Source organism: Leptinotarsa decemlineata, unplaced genomic scaffold (assembly GCF_025532065.1).
Source record: "Leptinotarsa decemlineata unplaced genomic scaffold, Ldec_3_MD MMD2_tig00000090_RagTag_RagTag, whole genome shotgun sequence".
Classification (NCBI taxonomy): Eukaryota; Metazoa; Arthropoda; class Insecta; order Coleoptera; family Chrysomelidae; genus Leptinotarsa; species Leptinotarsa decemlineata.
In genome coordinates, this window is record NW_027412541.1 from 6,444,595 (window position 1) to 6,468,617 (window position 24,023).

At 35.7% G+C, this 24,023-nt stretch overlaps 1 protein-coding gene across 1 annotated transcript; it reads left to right on the forward strand.

Annotated features, from left to right (window-relative positions):
• Positions 1-355: 355 nt before the first annotated feature.
• Sec20 (vesicle transport protein Sec20) lies at positions 356-2,221 on the forward strand. The gene is made up of 3 exons (XM_023171764.2): positions 356-646; positions 706-878; positions 1,778-2,221. The coding sequence occupies exons 1-3, from the start codon at positions 563-565 to the stop codon at positions 2,196-2,198; spliced, it is 678 nt and encodes a 225-aa protein (XP_023027532.1). The 5' UTR covers positions 356-562; the 3' UTR covers positions 2,199-2,221.
• Positions 2,222-24,023: the final 21,802 nt, after the last annotated feature.

Below are 24,023 nucleotides of genomic sequence, written 5' to 3' on the forward strand. Positions count from 1 at the left end.
CATCAATAAAAACCGTTATTATTATTAATCAATAGTGAAAATTAAGTTTGTTGCTCATGCTACACCATCAAATGAAGCCAGTATTACAGAATTGAAAAATATTAATGAAAAATTTCCCTATCCTATAATTTAATTTTGATCTGTAAATTTCATTCTCAATCAAGTTGGACGACCAATGAATGACCAAAGCATTAAACAATTCATGAACCATTTACTCTAATTCATTCCTCAGAGTATTTTTTATTACTCTGAGAATTCATTCCTAGAAGGCAGTCAAATTCATGTTGTAATGGTTGCCTATACCATGTAATTATTATTTTGGATTGAGTGAATCTTTCGTAACCCCTCAAGCATTATCGCTCAAAGTTTCAGACGTTCACGAAAGCGTAGTTTTTTCATTATTCTTCTTCGTTCTCTATCAACACAATACTTGTGTAGGAAAATAAGTCGGTCTTCACACATCAACAATCAACGTGTCAATAATTAATTCAAGTGGTCTTGACACCTGACATCCACGACTATAACACTAAAGAATTGGAATAGATAAATTACTTTTAGTGGTATGATGGATTCATCGGACTTTGTACTTGATAGATTGAGACAAAATATAACAGAAAATAGCCTGCAACTGAAAGCATTGATTCAGGTACAAAAACAATTTATATAATTGCAATGAATGTTATCACAGACTACTTTTCATTTCAGGATATCAACGCATGCGTTGGTCCGTTGGTTGAACTTCACGTTCTCAATAGCGCGGGACGTTCAAAAATAAGTACTCTCAGAAAATCATTGGATAAATTCAGCGATATTGCGAAAGAAAGTAAAGATCCTGAATTACTGAAAGAAGTAGTGATTCAGAGAGAACAGTTGGCAAGGTTTGTCCTAATTTTAATACATATTTATATACATATAATGTACTTATATAAATAATATAGTTATTATATATTAAAATTAAGTAATTGCTCGGAACATTTCGTAAATCGTGTAACGAAACCATTCTCCTTTTTTTGCACGTCGTTTGTAGGTATTTATGGGAATTATTTGTTTTGGTATAAATGTCCTTTTGTCGGTTGGAGCGCCATTGTTGTTTAGCATATTCAATATTTCATTTCGTGCTACACCTAATAAGCAATAGGCAATTTGCATTCAGTCCGTGTGGTATTGTTGGCTGCATATCCAAAAGGCGATTATTAGCAAAGAAACTACGTTTGACGTAGATCCCGAAGCATTCCACTGGAAGGACTAAGAAAACACTATCTACCCTTTTTTGTAATATCGTTTATTTTATGTGAAATAAAACTCAGGTTTGCGGTGGAAAACAAGTCGTTGCCATCGACACTTTTCCAATTATTACATTTCGTAACAGCTAACGTTATTTTGAATGTCTTTGGGAGTAATCCAGAAATATAAGATAACTTATATTTCCTATGTTGTGCTTGCATTTATATAGTCAAGTTTGAATTAGTTACAGGGGAATGTAACTTTATTTCCAAAATGTATTTCTGGTTATTAACAATTTATATACTTTTAATTCTGTCAAACTGTGGTACTCTAGTTGGTATCATGTCTGATAATCATCTTTGACTACTCAAATAAATTGACCAAGTCGACCGGATCCACATCTGTTTCATTTGCTCCTACAACCCAAACCCTGAGATAACGAGATCCATTGCAATCATAAACTTGTACACATTTTAACCTATTAAACTTAGTGAACTCTGGATGTAACCCTTGATAATTTGTGTTAAATCTACCGTTTTTCTGTTATTTGTAGTTCCATGGATGCTTTCAAAAAAGCCAACTTGAAGTCTATGCTATCTATTGAAAAAAGTGTTAAAGAAGAATTACTCAAACCTACCAAAGACGAGTCAGTTCTCCGACAACGACAAAAGAGGGACAAAGAGAGTCTAGTGAAGATGAGTTCCAATGTGACTGATCAATTGCTGTCGATTAGTAAACAGCTAGCAGATACTACTCAAAGAAGCGCAGCTACGCTTGAAACACTTGTTACATCTTCTGATAGTGTTACAGGTACACAAGAAGAACTGAAAGTTACGTCAAGTGCAATTGGACAATCGGGGAAATTGTTAGCGAAATATGGGAGAAGAGAATGCACTGACAAAATTTTAATGTTTTTTGCTTTTGGGTTCTTCATAGCTTGTGTATTTTATATTGTTCAAAAAAGAGTGTTCTGATTCCACTTCAGAAACGGAAAGTACTGAGAGTTTATTTTTATATTTATGTTATCTATAATGTTAATGGTATTTCTCCCTAGGCATTTCCCTCTAAGTTATTTAATAAGTGTTTAAATGGTAAACAAAATAATGAACAACTTCATTACGTCACTCAAAAATACAACCTGAATACACTTATACTTAAAAAAGTACAATTTATTTTAATTGTTTTCCTCATTTCAATAGTATATTTCGCTTGTTGTCGCTGCAGACAATTGGACTAGTCCTAGATTGATCTGTTTCGAAAAAAACATATGCGGTTTCGCTCCATTTCCTTGAGTGTTATTTTTGGGTTGAAATTTGGCATGTATGGTCAAAATCGATTTCTAAGCAAATTTTTAAATAACTTATTTCGATATCTCCAACGCAAAGCAAAATATCTCCTCAGGTAGTGACACGCTGTGTCATAGCATAGGTTAACTATGCTGCGATTAAGTCTCTCTCACTTCCCGTGAGCATCTAGCGCCCTGTGCTTTCATTCCGTACGCGACGTTCGTGCAAGGTGTTTGTTGTTTTTGCGACAAATTGATGTAATTTTACGTCTTAAGGAATTAACGAGGTGAGCTGTGAAATATTCCTCAATCCACGTAAACGCTGTGTTGTTATTTGAGACTGTTCATTATGATTATGCTGTAATGCTCAGTTCAAATCTGAATATATAGGTATTTGTTTGTATTGAAAAAATATTTTCTACGAAATCCGTTGCGGGTTATCGTGATCATCTGACCACCATTGCTCGCAATGTTATTATGGTAACTAAATCTAATTAATGTTTTCAGATGCAAAAAAAAGGTCTAGAAAAACGTAGAAGGCTTTACAGTCTTCGGAGACGTTAGAGAAAACTCTGACGCTTATGGCTAATGGAACATCTGTGAGAAAAGCCGCCAATCAAATTAGAATTCTATTTTCCACGCTGCAAATTCGAAACAAGAAGAAATTGTTTGAAAACCAATCTCTACGGCGAAAAGCTGTATTTTCTGCAGAAGTTGAATAAGAAATGGCTAAAATATTTTACGGTTGCACAGCTATAGAAAACTGACTCATGAATATGCAGAAAGTTTAAAATTGCCACACAATTTTAATGAAAATAGTAAAACGGCGTGACAAGATTGGTTCGAAAGCTTCTTAAAGAAAAATGAGATATCGATATGGGAGCCAAAAGGCACTAGTATAAATTGAGTAACGGCCTTTAACTCACATATTTGCAATTGTGATGAGATGTTAACCGTCCAAGATTCGGGGAAAATACTAGCTCCTGTCCTCCAAAAACGTATCGGGTGTCGTTGGGGTTGGGGTGGCGCTCATCATCCAGCCGGGTACGCTGGATATCGCTTTCGCTTACGAAACGTCGAGACGGCCGGCAGGCCTCCCAGTTTTGAGTCCCAGGGATTTCGGGACTCAACTTCTGTCTGAGCTCGACGGGAGGTTTTTCCGTTGCACTGACTAGCTCGTTGTAGGTGTGGATTTGTGATAGCAACTTCGCCCGCCATGAAGGAATCCCCAAGGCCCTGCTGCCTTCAGGATGCCCCCCTGGCATTCCACCTCCCCCTAGCACTTCCGCTAGGGCCTCAGTTGCTCCTTCTAGAGAGAGACCAAGCGCTCCTGTGCGCAGAGCCTCTCCCTCCCAGGAACCTCTAAGGGTTGGGACCTGGGGGCGTCGCGACGCCTGGCGTCGGACGACCATTCCTTCTTGTACGTTTAACGCCCGCCGGCGACCCATCGAAGATGCATCCCACGTTGGAGTATCCATCCTCTAGATACTCATCCCTGATGTTGACATCCTCTTCACTTCCGAAACACCCTGTGTTTCGGAAAGCCTCATTTTCACGTTTTACGCCCGCCGGTGACCTGAAGATGTCTTCTTCGCTTCCGAAATACTCCGTATTTCGGACAGCCTTTCTACGTTTAACGCCCGCCGGCGATTCCTCTCTGAAGAGTCCCAAGTTGCATTCGAAACATCCTACGTCTCGAGTGTGCTGGCTGCTCCTGCACGAACTCTTTGAGGTCGACAATGGTCTTGTTGTATCGAATTTGACAAGTGGTACAGGATGACTGTACACCCTGTACATGTTTACTTTTGGTGTTTCCACATAAGTGGCCAACACCTCTCTTTGTCTAAAAATATTTAAATTTCCAGACAGAATTGTCTTTGCTGGAGGGATTCCATCTGTCATCTCTCCCTTCGCAACCAATCTTGGTATAGCGGGTTTCCTTGCTGCTTTCATCATAGCGCGGAGCCCTAACTGGGGCGCGCTCTGTATTTGTAAAGTTTTTCCCTTATTGGGAAACTTCTCGAGTAACATCTCCTGATGTTCTCTGACGGAAGTTTCGCTGTCCATCTTCCTTGTGTTTGGTGTATTTAAAGCCCTAAAACGGTTTAATACAATCTGACTGCACGATATTTTATCACGGTTTGAGGACTGAGTCCTTTGAGAAATTTTGCTTTTACTAACTAAACGTCTTGCAGTGGAGCCGAAAGTGCCACGGTTTTGTTGCTCTGCGACCACGGAAGAGGTACTAGTGTCCTCGTTGACAGAAAGGTTTCGGTTAGCATGAGACATTCTCAGACTAGCTGTCTCAGCTGGAGTTCTTGGAATACTGTGTCCCACGAACACAGATTCCATTGGGATTCCTCGTTGTTCAGTCGAAGTCGCACAAGGGCGACTAAAATTGTCTGAATAAGGATTAATTTGGTCGAAGTGGTTGAACTCGCGATTTTGCACTGTCGTATCCATTGCAAGTTGCGCTCGCGCTTGTCTGGCACTAGTCTGCATTTTCGTATTGAAAAGTCCCTACCAAGACTCTGACTTGGAGATAGGCAGAGGGGAGAATTCACGGAAAGCTAAGACTTTAAGTTCACTCTTGGATCGCGAAATTAATTCCCTAACCAAGGACCTACAGAGTGAACTGAGCTAATAATAAAGGATCACGGAACCTAACTGATGAACCGCACCATAGGATGAAGGCCGTCCGCAGGAAGTGTGGATAAAAGGTATCGTAGTCCTGGAAGGTCCCAACGGTAACGATGAGTCGACAGCCCAGAGGCTAATCTAATGATGGCTTGACTCCTTCGCTTTAATCTCGTTATACCAGGCCAGTTATCACCGCAAGGTTAGCCTTAGTACCTGAGAGTGGGCAACTTTAGTGGAGACCTACTTTTCCTTTGTAGGATTTTGGCCAAGCAGAAACCTGCAGAGAGTAAGGTATGGTTAAGCAATAAGAAAATCGAATTCCAAAAAAACAATCCTCAAAGCTCCTGAAAATCTCTAATGGGTCCTGAGAAGAACCAGAGATTTACCATCCAAGAAATCCTCGAAGTCCAGAACTAAGTTCAATTGACTTTCCTCGAACACCGGATCTAAGTCCAACTGACTTTCCTCGAACTCCGGATCTAAGTCCAAGTGACTTTAAAGTCCGACCCTTAAGTGTTTCTTAAATAGTTCTAAAAAGAACCAGAGACTACGAATTCATTTAACGAAAATCACCTAAAAATCGAAGAAGTATTTCTCTATTTGGTTCTGAAAAGATCCGGAGAAAATAAACAAATTCTTTTGACAAAAGTCACCTGAAAATCGAAAAAGTATTAAACGAATTCTTTAGTTCTAATAAGAACTAGAAAAACCAACGAATTCTTTCAGTTCTAAAAAGAACTAACAAATATCAATGAATCCTTTGTAATATCCCAAAAGATTATCCAATAATCCACTGTAGTAAATCGTTTTCAAATGATCGCCAAGAAATATATCTCAATCGCCAGTCAAATATCGCAAAATATAAGTCTTTTCAAATATCAATCTAACGTGATCTCTATCTGAAAAGTATCTGAATGAAGAACCCCCTATGCCCCCTCCCGGGTTGAGTGCCCTGAAGTAGGAGCTTCCCCCCCCCCATTTGTTAGCGAGGAGCACCTACTACCCCATTCCTTCCACCCCCGCTCTCCGAGCGGTCCTCAACTTACTGATGGGCACTTCAGCAAGATTGACATCTATCCTCATTTTGGTAGAAATTCAGCCTTTAGGTGCTTTTACCTTCTTATCGAATCATTGTTTTATCTGACTATTCCTAACTGAATTTAAGCATGGGGGTCCCCAAAAACTAACCGGCGGCTATTATTTTTAATGTCGGGCGTTCCTTAATAAGAATACTAGAATCGCGGTCGAGTTGTTCTGCGGAGAACTTGCTGAAATAAAGTCTATTTAATGTGCTTACCGGAGTCGCCTTACGGCGACTTTTGGGAGCGGTCTCTGATTCTGCTTCGTCGGCCTTGGATGTTTGTCCCTTTCTCGGAACCTGGGGTCATCCATGTTCAACGCATCGTGTAGATCGCGGAACGCTGGATTTAAGTGCGACCTGATTCTATCGAACGTGCCTTCTGCATGTTCTCTCATATACACGTCTACATATTGCGTGTCCAGGTCTAGATCTCTATATATGAATCTGTTTGGTATATAGTAAGGTGCATTTACAGCGGCCCTTACGCTCGCATTCATAAATGATTGGATCTTCTTTCTGTATGTCTGCGCACACTGGCCCCAGGCGGTGCATGCATACAGTATTATTGGCATTAGAATCGTTCTGATCATTAGTAACTTGACTTTCAGTGCTATGTTACTACTTCTTCCTATGATCGGCGCCAGGCGTCTTCTGGCCTGTTTAGCTATTCCTATTCTCCGCTGTACGTGGGCCTGGAATGTTAGTTTCTTGTCTAGGATGACCCCGAGATATGTCGCTTTGTTTGTCCACGGAATCTCTTGTCCGTTGAAGATGACGTTGCCTTCCGGTTGTACGAATTAACCTGCGAGTGAACAGTATCGCCTGACTCTTGTCAGGGTGCAAAACCCTGCGTATTTATACATTCGTGGACGAACTCCTATCGGCCAATCACAACGCTCAAAAAATCACATCCATTTCGGTCGACCAGAAAATCGATAATCACGCCATTCCTTCCAGCCAATCAGAAGCCGGCTAGCCGGTGGCCTGATTTTGCCCTGGGGCGAAACCGTTGCAAACAAAGACATGTTTAACGGAAATTTGCGATTTCTCAACTTTTTCCCAGAATTTCAACTTCATATTCGGATAGTATTCATCGATCCGAACCGAAAAGTCTAATAAAATTTTTCAATATCTCTATTCCTTCTGTCTGTAAAATGCATTTGAAAGAACAAAAATTACGATTTGGTCGGAGCTTTCGGCGAAATTCCTCCGATGATTATAATTCCAAATCCGACTAAAATCTACATAAAATCTGAACCAGTCACCCTACAGAAATGGTTCTGGTATCAATCGAAAGCTAGTTAAAAGTTCTATCAATGTCTCTTAGAAGAAAATATGATTTCCCTATCTAACTGAGTGAAAACGGCATTTTCCTGAAAATGACCGGTCCCCCTATATAGAATAAACAAATGCTATTAATCTTGCAAAAGATTTTCTAACACTTAGGAGTGCTGAGTTTCCATAACTAAGCTGAAATATCATAAAACATATTTTCCAATTTTCCTCAGAGTGTGCGGAGCTCGCACTGAGGCTCGGGAAACAAAGCAAACAGTTTTGTTTCACGACACTCCAAAAGGACAGAAAAGGGTAGGATCCCTTACTAGTTGAGAGAGAGGCAAAATCACCTCCGTTTTGTGTACCTACGATGAATGCTGCTGGATCATTTATACCCCCAATATTTATCTTTCGAAGGAAACGACATTCTCCTCATTTAGAAAAAAATGGCCCAGTTGGTGCTATATACCGCAGCTCAGAGAATGGCTGGATCAATGAAAGACTTTTTTTAGGATGGCTCCTACAATTCACAACATTTGCCAAACCTTCTGCAGAAGAATCAGTCTTGTACTAGATAACCACGCGAGCCACATCTCTCATGATATTAACAAGCACTACAAATCCCACAATATTCACATGCTGTCCTTACCACCACACACCACCCATTGTATACAGCCGTTGGACGTGATGTTTTACTGACCTCTTAAGGCTGCCTACAAAAAAGAATCTGACTGCTTTATGAAGAACCACCTCGCAGAACGAATAACTCCATAGGATGTTGCATCGTTGTTCAAAAAAGCATATTACATTGTTGCTTCTAAGGGAGAAGTTCGGGTTCAAAATCACTGGTATTTTTCCAACTAACTCGGATGTCTTCACTGACGAAGACTTTTTACCTACTAAAATACTCCAAGGTGAACCAGTGGTTATTCAAGATAACGAAAGCTGTTTTCCTCTTGAGACAACTGCAACTCTGACATCCCAAGAATCACTGGTGTTGCATCAACATCTGTACAAGAGCCCCTGGTGGTTAATGAACAAAAACTCCTGGTATTTACATCAACACCTGAACAGAAACCTCAGAAGGTTGCATCAACATCTGATGAAAAACCCCGGGTAGTTGCATCAACGTCTGTACAGAAACCCCCAGGTGGTTGCATCAACATCTTTGCAAGATGTGTTGCAAACACATCTTAACAATACCTACCAATAAAAACGACCAAGAGTTGAAAATTTTATCAGTTTTCACAATCTTTTAGTACAAGACAAAGACGAAGAAAACAACAATCTACCATTCTGACTTCCACGCTATTGAAGAGAGTCTTATAGAAAAGGAAATCAAGATGCTGAATAAGATCATGACATACAAGGAAAAAAAGGCAAAAGGAAAGTTATTCAGGAAGACAATGACTCGTCATTGACTGACGTAGATATTGAGGACCTTTGCATAGATGGTGATGATGCGGACTCAGAAAATCATTGTCCTATATGCGGAGAATTCGGCCACAACAACGAGATATGGTACCGGTGCACTTCCTGTGGTCTGTAGTCTCTTTTTGCTTGCACTGGTTGGGATTCTGCTACAGAATACATGTGTGACATGTGTTAGAAGTGTTTGGCCATCATTGTCAACATCATGACTATCACTGCCCTCACATGCGTACAATGGTGGTCAAAGCCATTATTTTTAATTGTTGTCCCTATTAGATGGATACTCTAAATATGATTATTTTGATCTCAAATTATAATAGTCCTTTAATGTAGAATTGGTATAATTGTAATGCACTGTTTGGAACATTTGGTGTAGTAGTGAATATTACTGGAGTTTTATCCCAACACCAAACCGTTACTTTTAACACTTCGACACTTCGATCATCTTCAAGAGTTCAATCTTCCCCTTGAAGATGATCACTTGACGATTGAAACACGTGTTTAGGTGTTGAAAGTAATAGTTTGGTGTTGGGATAAAACTCTAGTTTAGTATGTTATGCTCGAAGGTTTTTTAAATGAACCACGATTCCGTCGTAAACTCTTCTCCATGTATATTACTGGAGTTCTTTCCCAACACCAAATCGTTATTTTTATCACCTCGACACGTGTTTCGATCACCAAGTGATCATCTTCAAGGGGAAGATTAAACTTAATCTTCCTCTTTCAAGAGGAAGTAATATTCGAGTAATATTCATTACTACACCAAAGGTTCCAAACAGTGCTTAATAAGTCTCCTCAATGCGTTGATAATATATTTTGGATGGCTTTCAGGGTACAATTCCCCATAAAAAGTTAGAGATCAAGTAGTATTTCTGAAACATCTCGCGTATACGAAAAGCATATCAACTTTTTCGTCATTAGAAAAATTCTTGAATTCCTCCTTACAAATTAACACAAATCGAACGATTATTTACATAGGTACTTACTTGACATTCATACATATTCTGTTAATTCATGGCTCACATTAAACAACTCAATTCATTTCAGTACTCTTATAAATATTTTTCTCCACTATTTTTATTTCTGTTTAAAAAAACTGTTTAAAATCTGTTTTTCCGTTAATCAGTTGTCGCACCTATATGAACGACAACTCTCAGAAGTTGAGAAACTTGTGCGAGCTAAGGACTAACAAGGTCTTATCTTTTAACGTGTGATTCCTAACACGGTTGCAGAATTATTCCAGCTTCGAGAAAAATATCTGGTCGAGACGGCATTCGAACCCACGGCCTACCGATCGTGAGTCGGGCGCACTACCACTGCGGTCAACAAGAAAACAGATTCAAACATTTATGCTCCATAAAAATTGTCTTCTGTACAGTTCTTCCATATTTACCTATACAAAATCCCTGGAATGCATGGGCGTTCACTTCTATTTGCAAATTTTCAAAAGATGTGTGGAGTTGAATTCTAAAATATTGGTTTCTACATTTTTAAGACTAACATCTAAATATTGATGATGTTATTTCGGAGACAAACGCCGGGAAACACCGGTGTTGTGACACAGCTGCATTTGTAATAACAGTGGCTACAAAAATTGATGAAAAAAACTAAAGGTCCGTATTTAAAAAAATTAAGCTGATGAAATCTAATGAACGAAACGTCGCATTGCAAATTGGTTTATATCCTCTGCTTTTTTTATATCATGCGAAATTGAGGCAGTAGAGCCAATGATGTTTAACTCACACCTTCGAATCAATCACAGTTGACCAGATTCATAATTCACTATTTTCGAAGCCATTTAAAGTTGAGCAAATTCAAAACTTTACAGCTGTGTTTCGATTATTTTTTATCGCAAGTAAGCTTTGAGAACTGACCAACTTCCAAAATATGTTCTTAAACGTCAAATTTAATCAATGAACTGAAGTTCGTTTTTGAATCAATAGTTTTCAATGGGAAACGAGACAGAAAACGTTGACTTGAATGGGAAAAGAGAGTACCTCACTATAAATTTGTAATGCGTCGAAAAAATTGTTATTTTTTTAAATCCCATTACTTAAAAACAAAATGATAGTAGTTTGAAACTCAAATACTTTTATGTCATACTAGCAGCAGTTGGTAGAATACCTATACGATTTGTAAACTAAAGTTTCAGCCATACAATTTTTAAATTATTTCTTGAAAGATTTTTTTATGTTTTTCTTGCTGTGAAATTTAATGATATTACTCTCATTCGTACGGAAGCGCAGAAGGCCCACATATATGTATTATTTGTTTCTTGGAAATTACGTCTTTGAATCTCCAAATTTAGACTTTTATCTCGAAATTTCGACTTTAATCTTAAAATTTCGACTTTTACCTCGAAATTTCGACTTTAATCTTGTAATTTCGAAATTATGACTTATGAAATTTCGAGATTAAAGTCGAAATTTCGAGATTAAAGTCAAAATTTCGAGATTGAAGTCGAAATTTCGAGTTTGAAGTCGTAATTTCGAAATTATGAGATTAAAGTCGAAATTTCGAGATAAAAGTCGAAATTTTGAGATTAAAGTCGAAATTTCCAGATTAGTCGAAATTTCGAGATTGAAGTCGTAATTTGGAAATTATGAGATTAAAGTCGAAATTTCGAGATGAAAGTCGAAATTTTGAGATTAAAGTCGAAATTTCAAGATAAAAGTCGAAATTTCAGGATTCAAAGTCGTAATTTCCAAGAAACAAATAATAAAAATATATGGCCCTTCTGCAATTTCGTACATTTGGAATATCCCTCACACATGAATTTTATTTGATCATTACTCATTCGAATGAATAACTTCATTCTCTTGAGTAGGTACCAATAACCACAATTTTCGTTTGTTGTTTTTTATTGACTGTTGACTATCCTGTTCTTTACAAAAAGTGTTTCTGCTTCTTTAAGAAGCAAGAGAAGACTTTAAAAAAAACGCCACAACATATTTTTTTAAATACCTATAAACAATAAATGAGGTGGTAACTCATTTTACCGTTAATAGTTCCTGAAATATTTAAATTTTTCAAAAATATATGTATCTTATTGTATTAATGCCGACGATTGAAGAACAATGACTTCTATGAAAAATGAGCAGGACACATTTGATCATCATTCTTTCTGGGTATATTAGAAAAAAAATTCTAATACTAAAATCAGCTTGAATTTTATTCAGTTTTTCCTGAATAAAAAAATAAATCACCCACAGTTTTTACAGCAGCGACAATCTAGCATAGTACTGACTTGCCTGGTCCTATTAAGCTATAATAACTTTGTGTCTACCTTCCACTGACCTTAGAGCTCTCCGATCTGACATATTGCACAGAGTTGTCAATTCATGAGTAATTACTGCAAGTGAAGGTATTTCCCATAGATATATTAACAAAGATAGAAAAACAGATACATTTCTTACACCTTACACATTTTGGGCCGACGAAAATCCTCACGTTATTAGAGAAAGTCATTTTCAGCAACAATTTTCACTGAACAATGGACCCATATTTTTTACCAGCAAAATTAACAGGTGAATCCTATACGGGTTTTTTGCGAGATGATTTACCCATTTTGTCAGAAGTGCCAGTACTTGTAAGAGGCAACATGTGGTTTATGCACGGCGGGGCTCCAGCTCATTTTAGTGTTCTTGATCATCAGCCTCTCGTCATCACCTACCCTAATCGCTTGATTGGACGTGCAAGACCTCAAAATTGGCCAGCTCGCAGTCCTGATATGAATCCTCCAGAGTTTCATTTATGGGGTCACCTGAAGGCTCTTGTTTATAAAACTCCTGTACTAGGTGTGACATGAGGAATCGAATAATTGACAATTGCAATGTCATAAGGAATACCCCAGGTATTTTTGAACGTGTCAGACAATCAATGACAAAACGATTGCAGTCGTGTATTTTATCAGAAGGTGGACATTTTGCTCATTTACTTTAAGGTCGAAAATGTTTATTATTTACTTTTGGCTTTTATTTTATGTTGTCCATGAATAGTTTCAGAAGCGATTTTTTCTCGAAAACGAAGCTTGATATGAAGAAAACACAAGCGACAAAAAAGTTGTATTTAAGGTTGCTTAATCCGAAATTTCGTACCGTAGTTGGGAAACACCCTGTATGTTAATTCATCACTCTTTCTGGAGCCTGTCACTGAAAATGAATTGATTATGATTATATCCATTTTCAAAAACAACTGTTATCCAGGGCCAGATGGATCAACCACAAAACAGCTCTGTTACGCCAGCAACGCAAAGTACGAAAATCGCATTTAGAAAATGCCAAAATTAGTAATTTTTTAGGTGCTTTTTAGGTACCGAAGTCAAAAATTAGGTACTCTGTAACTTACACCGCAACTCAATGCTCAAAGTTGTGTTGCTAGCATTATGTGATGCTAGCAACGCGATGAAAATAATAATAAAATTATGAATGCTAATTAAGTACTAAACGGTGACGATCGTAAAATTTTCTAATTAATAAACAAAAGCTTCCAGTTTCGCTAAACAACAGATCTAAGAATCAGGTCTCTCGAAAACGAGGACGAATGCTCTACCGACTGGTCGGTCGGTAGCCGGGCGGTTCGACATGAATGCTTTGTTCATTCAGTCAATCGGCGGATGTGTGAGTCGATGGTTCAAGCCCCAGGGTGAACGCTCAGTTTTCACTTGCTATCGTCCAACTCGTGTCAGGAATCACACGTTAAAAGGTAAGACCTGGTTAATTCTCAGCTCGCACAAGTTTCGATTTCTGAAGGTTATCGTTCGTAGGGGTGCGATAGCTGGTTAACGGAAAAAACATATTTTAAACATTTTTTTTTAATGGTGGTTATCGGGTCCATGGTGGTTATCGGGTCCATAAGCCCCATATGAATTATGGAATCTAGATTTACTATAAATATCTAATGAGCACCTAATTAGCACTTTATTCTCATACCCTTACTTATCGAGGAACGTACTGTAAGAACTCAGTCCATCAGTCATAGTGGTTTTCCATAATGCCCCATAGGCATTATGGAATCTAGGTTTACTGTTATTTATCTAGTGAGCACCTAATTAGCACTTTGATTTCTTGCCCTTATTCATTAAATAACGTACTATAAAAACTCAGTACATCAGTCATGGTGGTTTTCAGGTCCATGAGCCCCATAGGCATTAAAGAATCTAGTTTTACTATGAATATCTAGTGAGCTCCTAATTAGCACTTTATTACCACGCTTAGTTTATACCTGATAGAACATTCGTTCTCGTTTTGGCTAGACCTGATTCTTAGATCTGTTGTTTAGCGAAATTGGAAACTTTTGTTTATTAATTAGAAAAGTTTACGATCCTCACCGTTTAGCACTTAATTAGCACCTTAACATTCATTATTTTATTATTATTTTCACTTTGAGTATTGAGTTGCGGTGTAAGTTACAGAGCACCAAATTTTTGACTTCGGTACCTAAAAAGTACCTGATTTTGGAATTTTCTTAATGCGATTTTCGTACTTTGCGTTGCTGGCGTAACAGATCTCCACAAAACTGGTTGAAACAATTCACTTATTTATAATGAATCCACTGGTACACATAATAAACTTGTGCTTTCAACAAAGTAAAAATCCTTCAACAATGTGAAGATTCTCTGGTGACAACTATTTTTGTGACAAGTGATCCAAAACTATTTAGCAATTATAGACCGATTTCCCAAATTGATAATTCCACAAAAATATTTGAAAAAACTCTCGAAATTAGGCTGATAAATTCCTTGCAGCCATAATGTGATATCTCAAAAACAATAGGTTTTTTCAAAAACGCAAATGCAGAAAAAGCTATGTTAGTTCGCAACAGTCAAATGGTTACTTGTCTTGATAGTCAAAGTGCTTGGCAATTTATTCAGACTTGACTTAAGACACTCACTAGAGTCTAACGATCAACCTTATATAACGACCCTCACAATACATGAGCCCATTTATACAAGATGAAGATGCCATTGCGCCATTGCCCTACGATAGAAAAATACGATTTATCAAGTATTTAGTATTTAGTATTTAGTATTTAGTATTTTCGATCAGCACATGAAATAGCATGAACACATTGGTCACCTAATAAAAAAAATAGGAATACTTTTGTACAAATTCTACCAACTGAGGGGTATACCTACTGTCACAAAAAGATGTATTTACTTTGTACCACTTATTGGTTGAATCCGTGCTAACATATTGCATTACAGCTTGGGAGCATCGTTCAAAAATATCCAACACGTTCTTCAAATCACTCAAAATTCATTACTGAAAATAATTTCGAAAATAAAAAAGTCTGCAATCAGAATAAATCTATTAACAAAAAAATTAGGTTTGTTCTAAAAAAAGCGTGGGATGCTTTAAATTATATTTTTATTATGGCTCTAATCTGACAAACAGCTCCTAACCAAGTATTTATAACGATGGATGTTTAGCACCTCTCTTTCCACAAAAAATTAATTTGTAAATAGGTTTATTCTGATTTCAGACTTATTGAAAGTCATTAGTTACATCAATCCATAGGACTTATTTTCGATGTTGAACACAATCTTAAATTAGTTTCGAATTATTTTTTATTTTTCAGTTTGTGTTGCTATTGGAGCTTGTTTTTTTAGTTTTTTAAACTATTATTTGTTAGCCACTTCTTAGTTTGTCTTGCTATTTCAAGCCCATTTGTTTCAATATAAAATATATACACATGCGCAGACAGTGTGGTTGTTTCACTTGCTCTCACACAGAGACTATGTTAGGAAATTATTTAATCCTGGCGATCCTGATCAGAAAAATGACATAAACTTATGAAATTATTGTATTTTCACCGATTCTTGATAAGTGTACAAAGTTAACAAACATACAAGTGAATCTAATAAAAGCGTGTTAAAAAAAATAAACGTTTTCCAAATCAGACGTTATATGTATAAAAGATGTATCGATGAATTCAAATGAATGTTTTGAAATACTAACAAATTGAGTTTTAAAACATTTGATAAAACAAAAACTATTCAGCAAGAACTATATCAGATTCCTCTTTATAAAATTCATTATTTCGGTTACGGTACATATTTAAACAAAATCCCGAAACATGTCAAATTTAAATTATAATTTGACATACTTCAACGGAAAAATGCTACCCCTACCTTCAACCCCCGTCGAATGCCAGGTACATCCCCCAATTTTTTAAATGGGAAGTATAGGTTTATGACATATCGTTTGAAAGGGGTCTCTTCATTCTTTATTCAAAAATGTTATCACTTTCATGTTTATTGCAATAATTGAGATAAAATAAATTAAAATGATGTGGTTACCGAAATTCGATAAAATACACTCAAAACTTATTGTAATATACTCAAAACTTATTTCATGTTGAGGAATTAATAATAAGAAAGTAACCAAAAACCATAGCAATATTTTTTTTAGATGGTATCCTTTAAAAAACTGTAAATAATTTCCTTGGCAACGTTAGTTTTAAACGCCTTGTCAACTTGTTTTGTATGTTACATCATTGGTTGTCAGTATTTTGATTTAAGTCTAAAGTTCGTCAACTTCAAGTCTGACAAATGGCTAGATTAACGGAAATGCATAAAATAACAGTTTTACAAATGACTGGTTACGGAGATAAAATATATTAAAAGAAAATAAAATGCATTCCTATAAAATGATACCTACTCGGGAGCTCATGGAAGACGATTTTGATGAAAGAACACATTTTTGTGAGCAAATGGTGGACATGTTGGATAACAATATCATCCAATTAGAAGACGTTATGTTTTCTGATGAGTGTACTTGGTCTCTTATTTCAGCTACTGTTCAACGGAAAATCCTCACTGGATGGGAGAAGAACACACGCAATCCCCTCAAAAGGTTAATGTTTAGGCAGGGATTGTACGAAACCATATCATTGGTCCCTTTTTCATTGAGGGCAACTTGAATGGTGATAATTATTTGGTACTACTTCAAAATTATGTCATTCCAAGTTTAACAAATTTATATCCTGATCCAGGAAACCCTCAAGTTCCAGTGAATACGATATGGTTTCAGCAGGATAGAGTATTACCACATTACCAAGTTAATGTCCGGTAATACCTCGATACATTTCCCAATCGGTGGATAGGAAGGCGAGGATCGATTGAATGGCCAGCGCGATCATCTGATCTTTCATCATTAGATTTCTTTTTATGGGGATATGTAAAGAGCAATGTGTACATAACTAAACCTTCAGAATCTTCAGATCTGAATAACTTAAAAGAACGAATAACGCTTGCAATCAGGTCGGTCACGCCAGATATGTTGAATAATGTTAGAAGACAGTTTTATTTGAGATTAGGATGTTGCCAAGACGTTTGCGGTGAACATTTTGAACATCTACTTCGTTAACATCCATAGTTCTTTTTCGTATTCTAGATTTCATTACGTTTTGCATTCATTTTAGTTTTTGAGTGTATTTTATCGAATTTCGGTAACCACATGATTTTAATTTATTTTATCTTAATTGTTGCAATAAACTTGAAAGCGATAATATTTTTGAGTAGAGAATGAAGAGACATTTAAAACGATATATCACAAACCTATACTTCCCATTTAAAAAATTGGGAGTTGTAGCTGATATTCAAATGGGGTTGAAGGTAGGGGTGGCATTTTTACGTTGAAGAATGTCAAATTATCCCTTTTTTTGTATCAGATGGAGTAGTAGAAAGCCAAAAACTTTCTTTCCCAAAAAATTAATCACTCCTAAAAATATAACCCCTTCAATTCAAGTCAAATTATAATTTACATTTGACGTGTTTTTGATGAATTCATTCCATTTGGCTTTTACACACCATGATATGCTTACAGAAGAACGGAAAACAATAAGCAAAATTGAAAAGTTTAGGTATTCTTCAAAAAAGCCGAACTATTTCAAAATAATATAGCTGCCAATTAAATTCTGAAACAATAATATTACACTTTGTTCTCACTTTTTATGCACGTATGCATAGATCAATTAGTTCTACCTTTCCACAGGACATCTAATTCTGTTTAAAATCTGTTTCTCCGTTAATCAGCTGTCCCCCCCATATGAACGACAACTCTCAGAAGTTGAGAAACTTGTGCGAGCTAAGGACCAACGAGGTCTTACCTTTTAACGTGTGATTCCTAACACGGTTGCAGAATCATCCCACCTTCAACCAGATAAATTCTCTCGAGAAAAATATCTGGTCGAGGCGGGAATCGATCCCACGATCTTCCGATCGTGAGTCGGGCGCACTACCACCGCGGCCAATTCCACAACCAATTGAACATAATCTTTATATTTTATGTATTCCTATAACTTCATACGGTTCAACTGTACATGCTTTTAAATCAATATTGTACTAGGTTTTCGGAGAAGCAACTGTGTAGGTATCTACTTTCCCAAGATATACCATGCAATCTAATTTAACAATTAGCGCTCAATGAGGTTGAATTAGTAGTTTATCCAAGAGTGGTTGATGAAAATTTGCTTTTCGTTGTACTCTTGATAAATCTGTTTTGAATCCGAGTCAACTATTTTAAACAGAAGACACAACCAATTTATCTGGTTAATGCAACCATTAACGTATCTATTAAATTGTTCTCTTGAAGAAGGTACTTTTCCATCATGCCTCAAAATGGCAAAAATTAGTCCGATTCACAAATCGGGAAGAGTCACAGATGTTCAAAATTTCGGACCAATTGCGCTATTGAGTCCTTTTGCTAAGGTTTTTGAAAAATATGTTGCCAATGGAATAACAGAATTCATGGATAGGTTTGATTTAATGAACTCGAATCAATATGGGTTCCAAAATGGCAAATCAACCTCAAATGCAATGGTGACGCTTGTAAATAGACTTTTGGAGGGGTTAGACAAAGGTAATAAAGTGGTTTGCACCTTTTTGGATCTAAGCAAGGCATTCGATCTTGTCAACCATGAAAATCTTTTTTAACAAAACTAGAACTGTATGGTTTCAGAGGAGTGGTACATGATTGGCTAAAAAGTTATCTGACAAACAGGATGCAGTATGTTCAAGCAAACAATCACACTTCGCTGATGTGGGGGGAAATGATGTAGGGGTTCCCCAGGGTTCTGTTTCAGGTCCTCTGTTATATCTGATATACATGAATGACATTTCTAATGAAAGTTGTATAATGTATGCAGACGACACCTCCCTCATAGCTACAGGGAGCAATGTAAAGCAAACAGTCTTGAAGGCCAATGATGAAATCAAAATATCTGAGGAATGGTTCTCTTCAAATGGATTAGTTTTGAACATGGAGAAGACAACGTTCATAAAATTTAGTCACTCAATTAATAAACTCGACCACCGCTTGTTGCTAAAATCTAACGGCAGATCTATCACTCAAGCACTTTCTACGAAGTTGCTTGGGCTGTGTGGGAGACACATATTTTAATTGATATTATATTTCATGTATGCATGCATATTTTCATATTTTATATTTTATCAAACCACTTGTTTTCATTGCTTTTAGATGTTTTTATGTATGATCTGTAATCTGTTTATAAGTTGAGTATCTTATTTGTATAATCGAAAATTCGCGTGGACAAACTGTTCCTGACACCTGACTTGTTCTGTATTATGTAAGAAATAGTAATAAGAACCAATTACAAATAATTAACCACCAATACTATTATATTGAGTCCTTTTACATGCTTTCATGCACTCAGTTACATAAATAACTATATTAATTATATTGACAACAATTTATACTGATACTGTACTATACTGTACTATACTGACTTGTTCTGTTCTAAAAAACTAATAAACTAATATTATTATTATTCATTAATTATAAATATAGGTAACGAAAAACGTAGTCTAATAAACCACTTTCTGGTGCCATCCTTTAATATATAAACAAAATAACAAAGTTCAAAGTTTATTCAAGATAAGTTGTTATATTCAATACAACAATTTTTCGACACAAATCGATTCAAAATTTGCTGATTTCATTTTTCCGGCTAGCCATTCCACACTTGTACAGATGATATCAATCTTGGAATTCAAGTTCTAAAAACAACATAAAAGAGAGTTTCTCTCACAAAATGAACTAGATAATAATAATTTCCTGAAGAAATGCCAAATTGGTTTCAACATTTATAAAGCATATTGACTAACTACAATTTTCGAAATTTAGAAAAAAAAAATTACTTATCAAAATTGCTGTTTAGTTACTTCGTAAAGAATTAAATTAGTACCTAAGTAAATACCTATTATATAGTTTTTTAAGGACACACAGGATTTCCCACTTTTCCGGGAAAAGCCAACGAGTCTACAGCATGAATTCTGCAAATGGACTTGTACCTCTCGCCTCCACCGTCTCGATTGTAGTTCCTTCCATAATTGTTTCTGGGCCTTTGTGAATAGTACGGTCTAGTATTCTGAGTTCCATATCCAAAGTTTCCATATCCATTATTTCCATAACCACTGGTTTCATATCCAAACAACTTCCATACCCCCGTTGCGTTTGCTACGGAAACCGTTAAAACTAACAAAAACACGATACACGTGGTGCGAGAAAACATATTTTTCATTGTTTATTCTGTCGTGGACTACCTCTTCTCTGAGAGGTCTCCAAACGATTAATTTGGTGTTCAAGCTTGATTTGATATATATGACTATTGGCGCATTTATTTACATACAATCACGCAGATAAAATATTATATAGTCATATTGTTGTATCAACTTTTTTCTGGACAATTAGAACTATATATCTGATTAAAATTTTTGTCGTCGAATTAAAAAGTTTGTATGAATAATAAATGACTGTAGACAAATCTAATATCTAAATCCAAAATCGAAAACTATCAGAAATAGATCGCATATAACAAGTAGGATATTGTTTACATATTCTCATCTTGTACAAAGTTAAGGTCATTTTATCTCCAACCTTGACTCTTCATATTGGAAGATATATTTTTCTGTCTCAACGGAAACAATGGGTAAGGGGGTTTTTGTGATTCATTTGAATTGTTTTATTCAAATTTGACTTCGTCGTTGGAATTTTATTTTATCACTGATAATTACCAATACGGAACACGTACAAACTCCGATAAAAACAGAAGTAGTTTGAACGCAAATACTTTTATTGTAGATGTTAATATAATAAACGACTTTATTGGCAGAATCAAACATACAACGAACAATAAAAAACTGAAATGAATCAGTTGAGTGAGTTTCATGAAAGTTGTTCCATTTTTATTTCTTTATAAATTCAGATTTACATGCTTTATTAATCATCCATGAGCGAATCAAGAAGTAATGTTCGAAACAAATTTCATAGATATGTGCTATACAGACAGTATGCTTGAATTCAATATACAGTGTGTCCAAAATAAGGAATGTTAGAATTAGATGCTGCAAGAAATACAAACTCAGTTGAATTAAGAAAAAGTTGCCCATATCAGATCTTGTTCAAGTGACATCTTGAAGTATAGGAAATTCCAATTACATATGATAAATCAGAAAAATTGTCGCTAAAAGGCGGAAAAATCTTATTTCTGGTACATTTAAAAAAAGTAAAATTGGTGATGGGTTTCTTGTTTCTCTTAAATAACTAAATTGGCGAAATTCGTGTTCTTTTCGAATATCTCTGAAACTAATCGGAATTTTCGGATTTGACCGACTTTGTAACTCTCACTGTTTCCTTTATGTTTTTCCCATGCTAACCCTCTTCACCTTGGACAGACAGTTTAGATTGAAAACATGATCATCTCCTGCAGGGCTATTCTGCTAAACAACTAAATTTACAGTCAGCTATAGCAGTGTAATAAATATGAATATACAAATCCTATATGGTCCATTAACAACCTCTAGCAGGGCTAAGAAATTATAGTCTGTCCAGAAATGAGAGGAACTACAGCAGTATATCTATATAACTTAGTGCCATAGGCGTACCGCATTCAAACAATTTACTCTCAACGAATTGAGCAAATGAATATATAAAATTTATTAATGAAAAATCTCATTCATAACAAACAAAATAACACATCAACTACGATAAATGTGAAAATATGTCCGGTAATAACCAAGACATCCTTTAACATTTAGGTATTTAGTTAAAGGGGATTGAAAAAAACCTTGTTTTTTTTTAAGGCTGTATAAGTAGATATTCCTTTGAATTATACCGTCAACAGACACATTGCACCCTCGAACAGACAATTGAAATTAGGTATCCTGATGTATTTGATTAAAATACTTTGGAATTAAAGGATTTTCAATGGATACAAATTGACGATTCAGAGATACAATTGATAGATCTTTAGAATAGCATTTGGAATCAAGGATTTGTCGAATTAAGAATTAAGATTAAGATAATTTTTTCATTCACATATTTTTGTGAGACATTGTTCTCAGTATTGAAGAATATTAAGACAAACAAATGAAATTCATTTCCCGATGGCATTCCAAATATGGATGAGCTTCGCAAGGAAAACATCGATTGTTTGAAGGTGGTTGACAATGTTTCGTGGTGTATTTCATCAGTTCGGACTTCCATTGACTAATATAATATAAATTGATTTGATTACTCTGAAAAAACAATTAAAAAATTAATAAGATTAACCGAAAATAACAATTTTATTAAACGAAAAACTGAAATTACAAATAAATAACATACAAACAACAATCAAACAAATAAAAATTAAAATATTAATAGCTGAAAAATTAAAATTAAAAAACTATTAATAACAAAAAATGAAGAATAAAAATTGAAAGATTTCAAATCGAGTTATGTCACGACGTTTCGATTGTTAGTATCCACAATCGTCTTGGGTCACCCGAGGATTCATTTAAAGTAGAACTCATGTGAATGATATCTGATTTTTATTCCACAACGAATGTTTGAAATACAAACTGAGTAGAGAAAAGTATCTTCTGTATAATTCAGTGTTCATATAGAAATATTTGTTTCGAAAGGATTTTTTTCTTTCGTGTAATTCAATGGTTATATGAAAGTAGCTGTTTCAGGAGGACTTTCTTTCAGTTTGTGTCTGAAAGTTACTTCTTTGCATGATCTACACATCCATGTATAGAGTTACTTATTTTCAAATTGATTAGTTCCTTGCTTTCTTTGGAAGATTCCCTCATCCTTTTTTTGTATCAAGATGGAGTAGTAGAAAGCCAAAAACTTTCTTTCTCAAAAATTAATCACTCCGTTCCACAGGTCTTGGGCCCTATACTCTTTTTGATATATATAAATAATATTGCTGATATTACTAATTTCAAAGGTCGTCTCATATCATATGCTGATGATACAGCCGTAGTGTATAGAGGCAAAACATGGAAAGATGTTTACAGAGATACAGAAGAAGGCTTAAATAATTTACAAACCTGGTTAAGCGATAATCTTCTTAGTTTAAACATCTCGAAAACAAAGTTTATGACTTTTTCTCTTATAAGCAGTCATCAGCCAGATAATCAGAAACTAAGCATCCACGTGTCAAATTGTGACAAAGTACTCTGTAAATGTCCAACCATAGAAAAAGTATCCCAATTCAAATATCTCGGTTTATTCTTGGATCAGCATCTGAGATGGGATGTACATGCTTCATTTGTTGTGAAAAGACTTAGACAACTTACTCACAAAATATATAGCCTGAGAGATATTCTGTCAAGATCAAATCTGATGCTGATATATAAATCTCTAGTAGAATCAATCATAAGATACTGCATAGCAGCATGGGGCGGAATGTTTACTAATATATTGGGCAACGTACAAGTCACTCAAAATACAATTATTAAAATAATATTCAAGAAACATAGACGATTCGATACAAAGCAGTTGTACAATGATACCAAATTATTGAATATCAGAAGTTTATATGCCTATCACTGCCTCATCTGTATGTATTCCAACCTGTCTTCGTTCAGCATCAATAAGACAAAAAACACAAGAAATGTTGAGAATCAAAATAATAATATACCTCTATTCAGAAAAAGCCATACCCAAAGAACACTTTTCTACTTTGGACCCAAGCTATATAATGCAATACCTCTAAATATAAAGCAAACACGAATTTTTAGAAATTACAAAATGCTCGTTAAGAAATTTATTGAAACAAATAGTTCCTTAACGA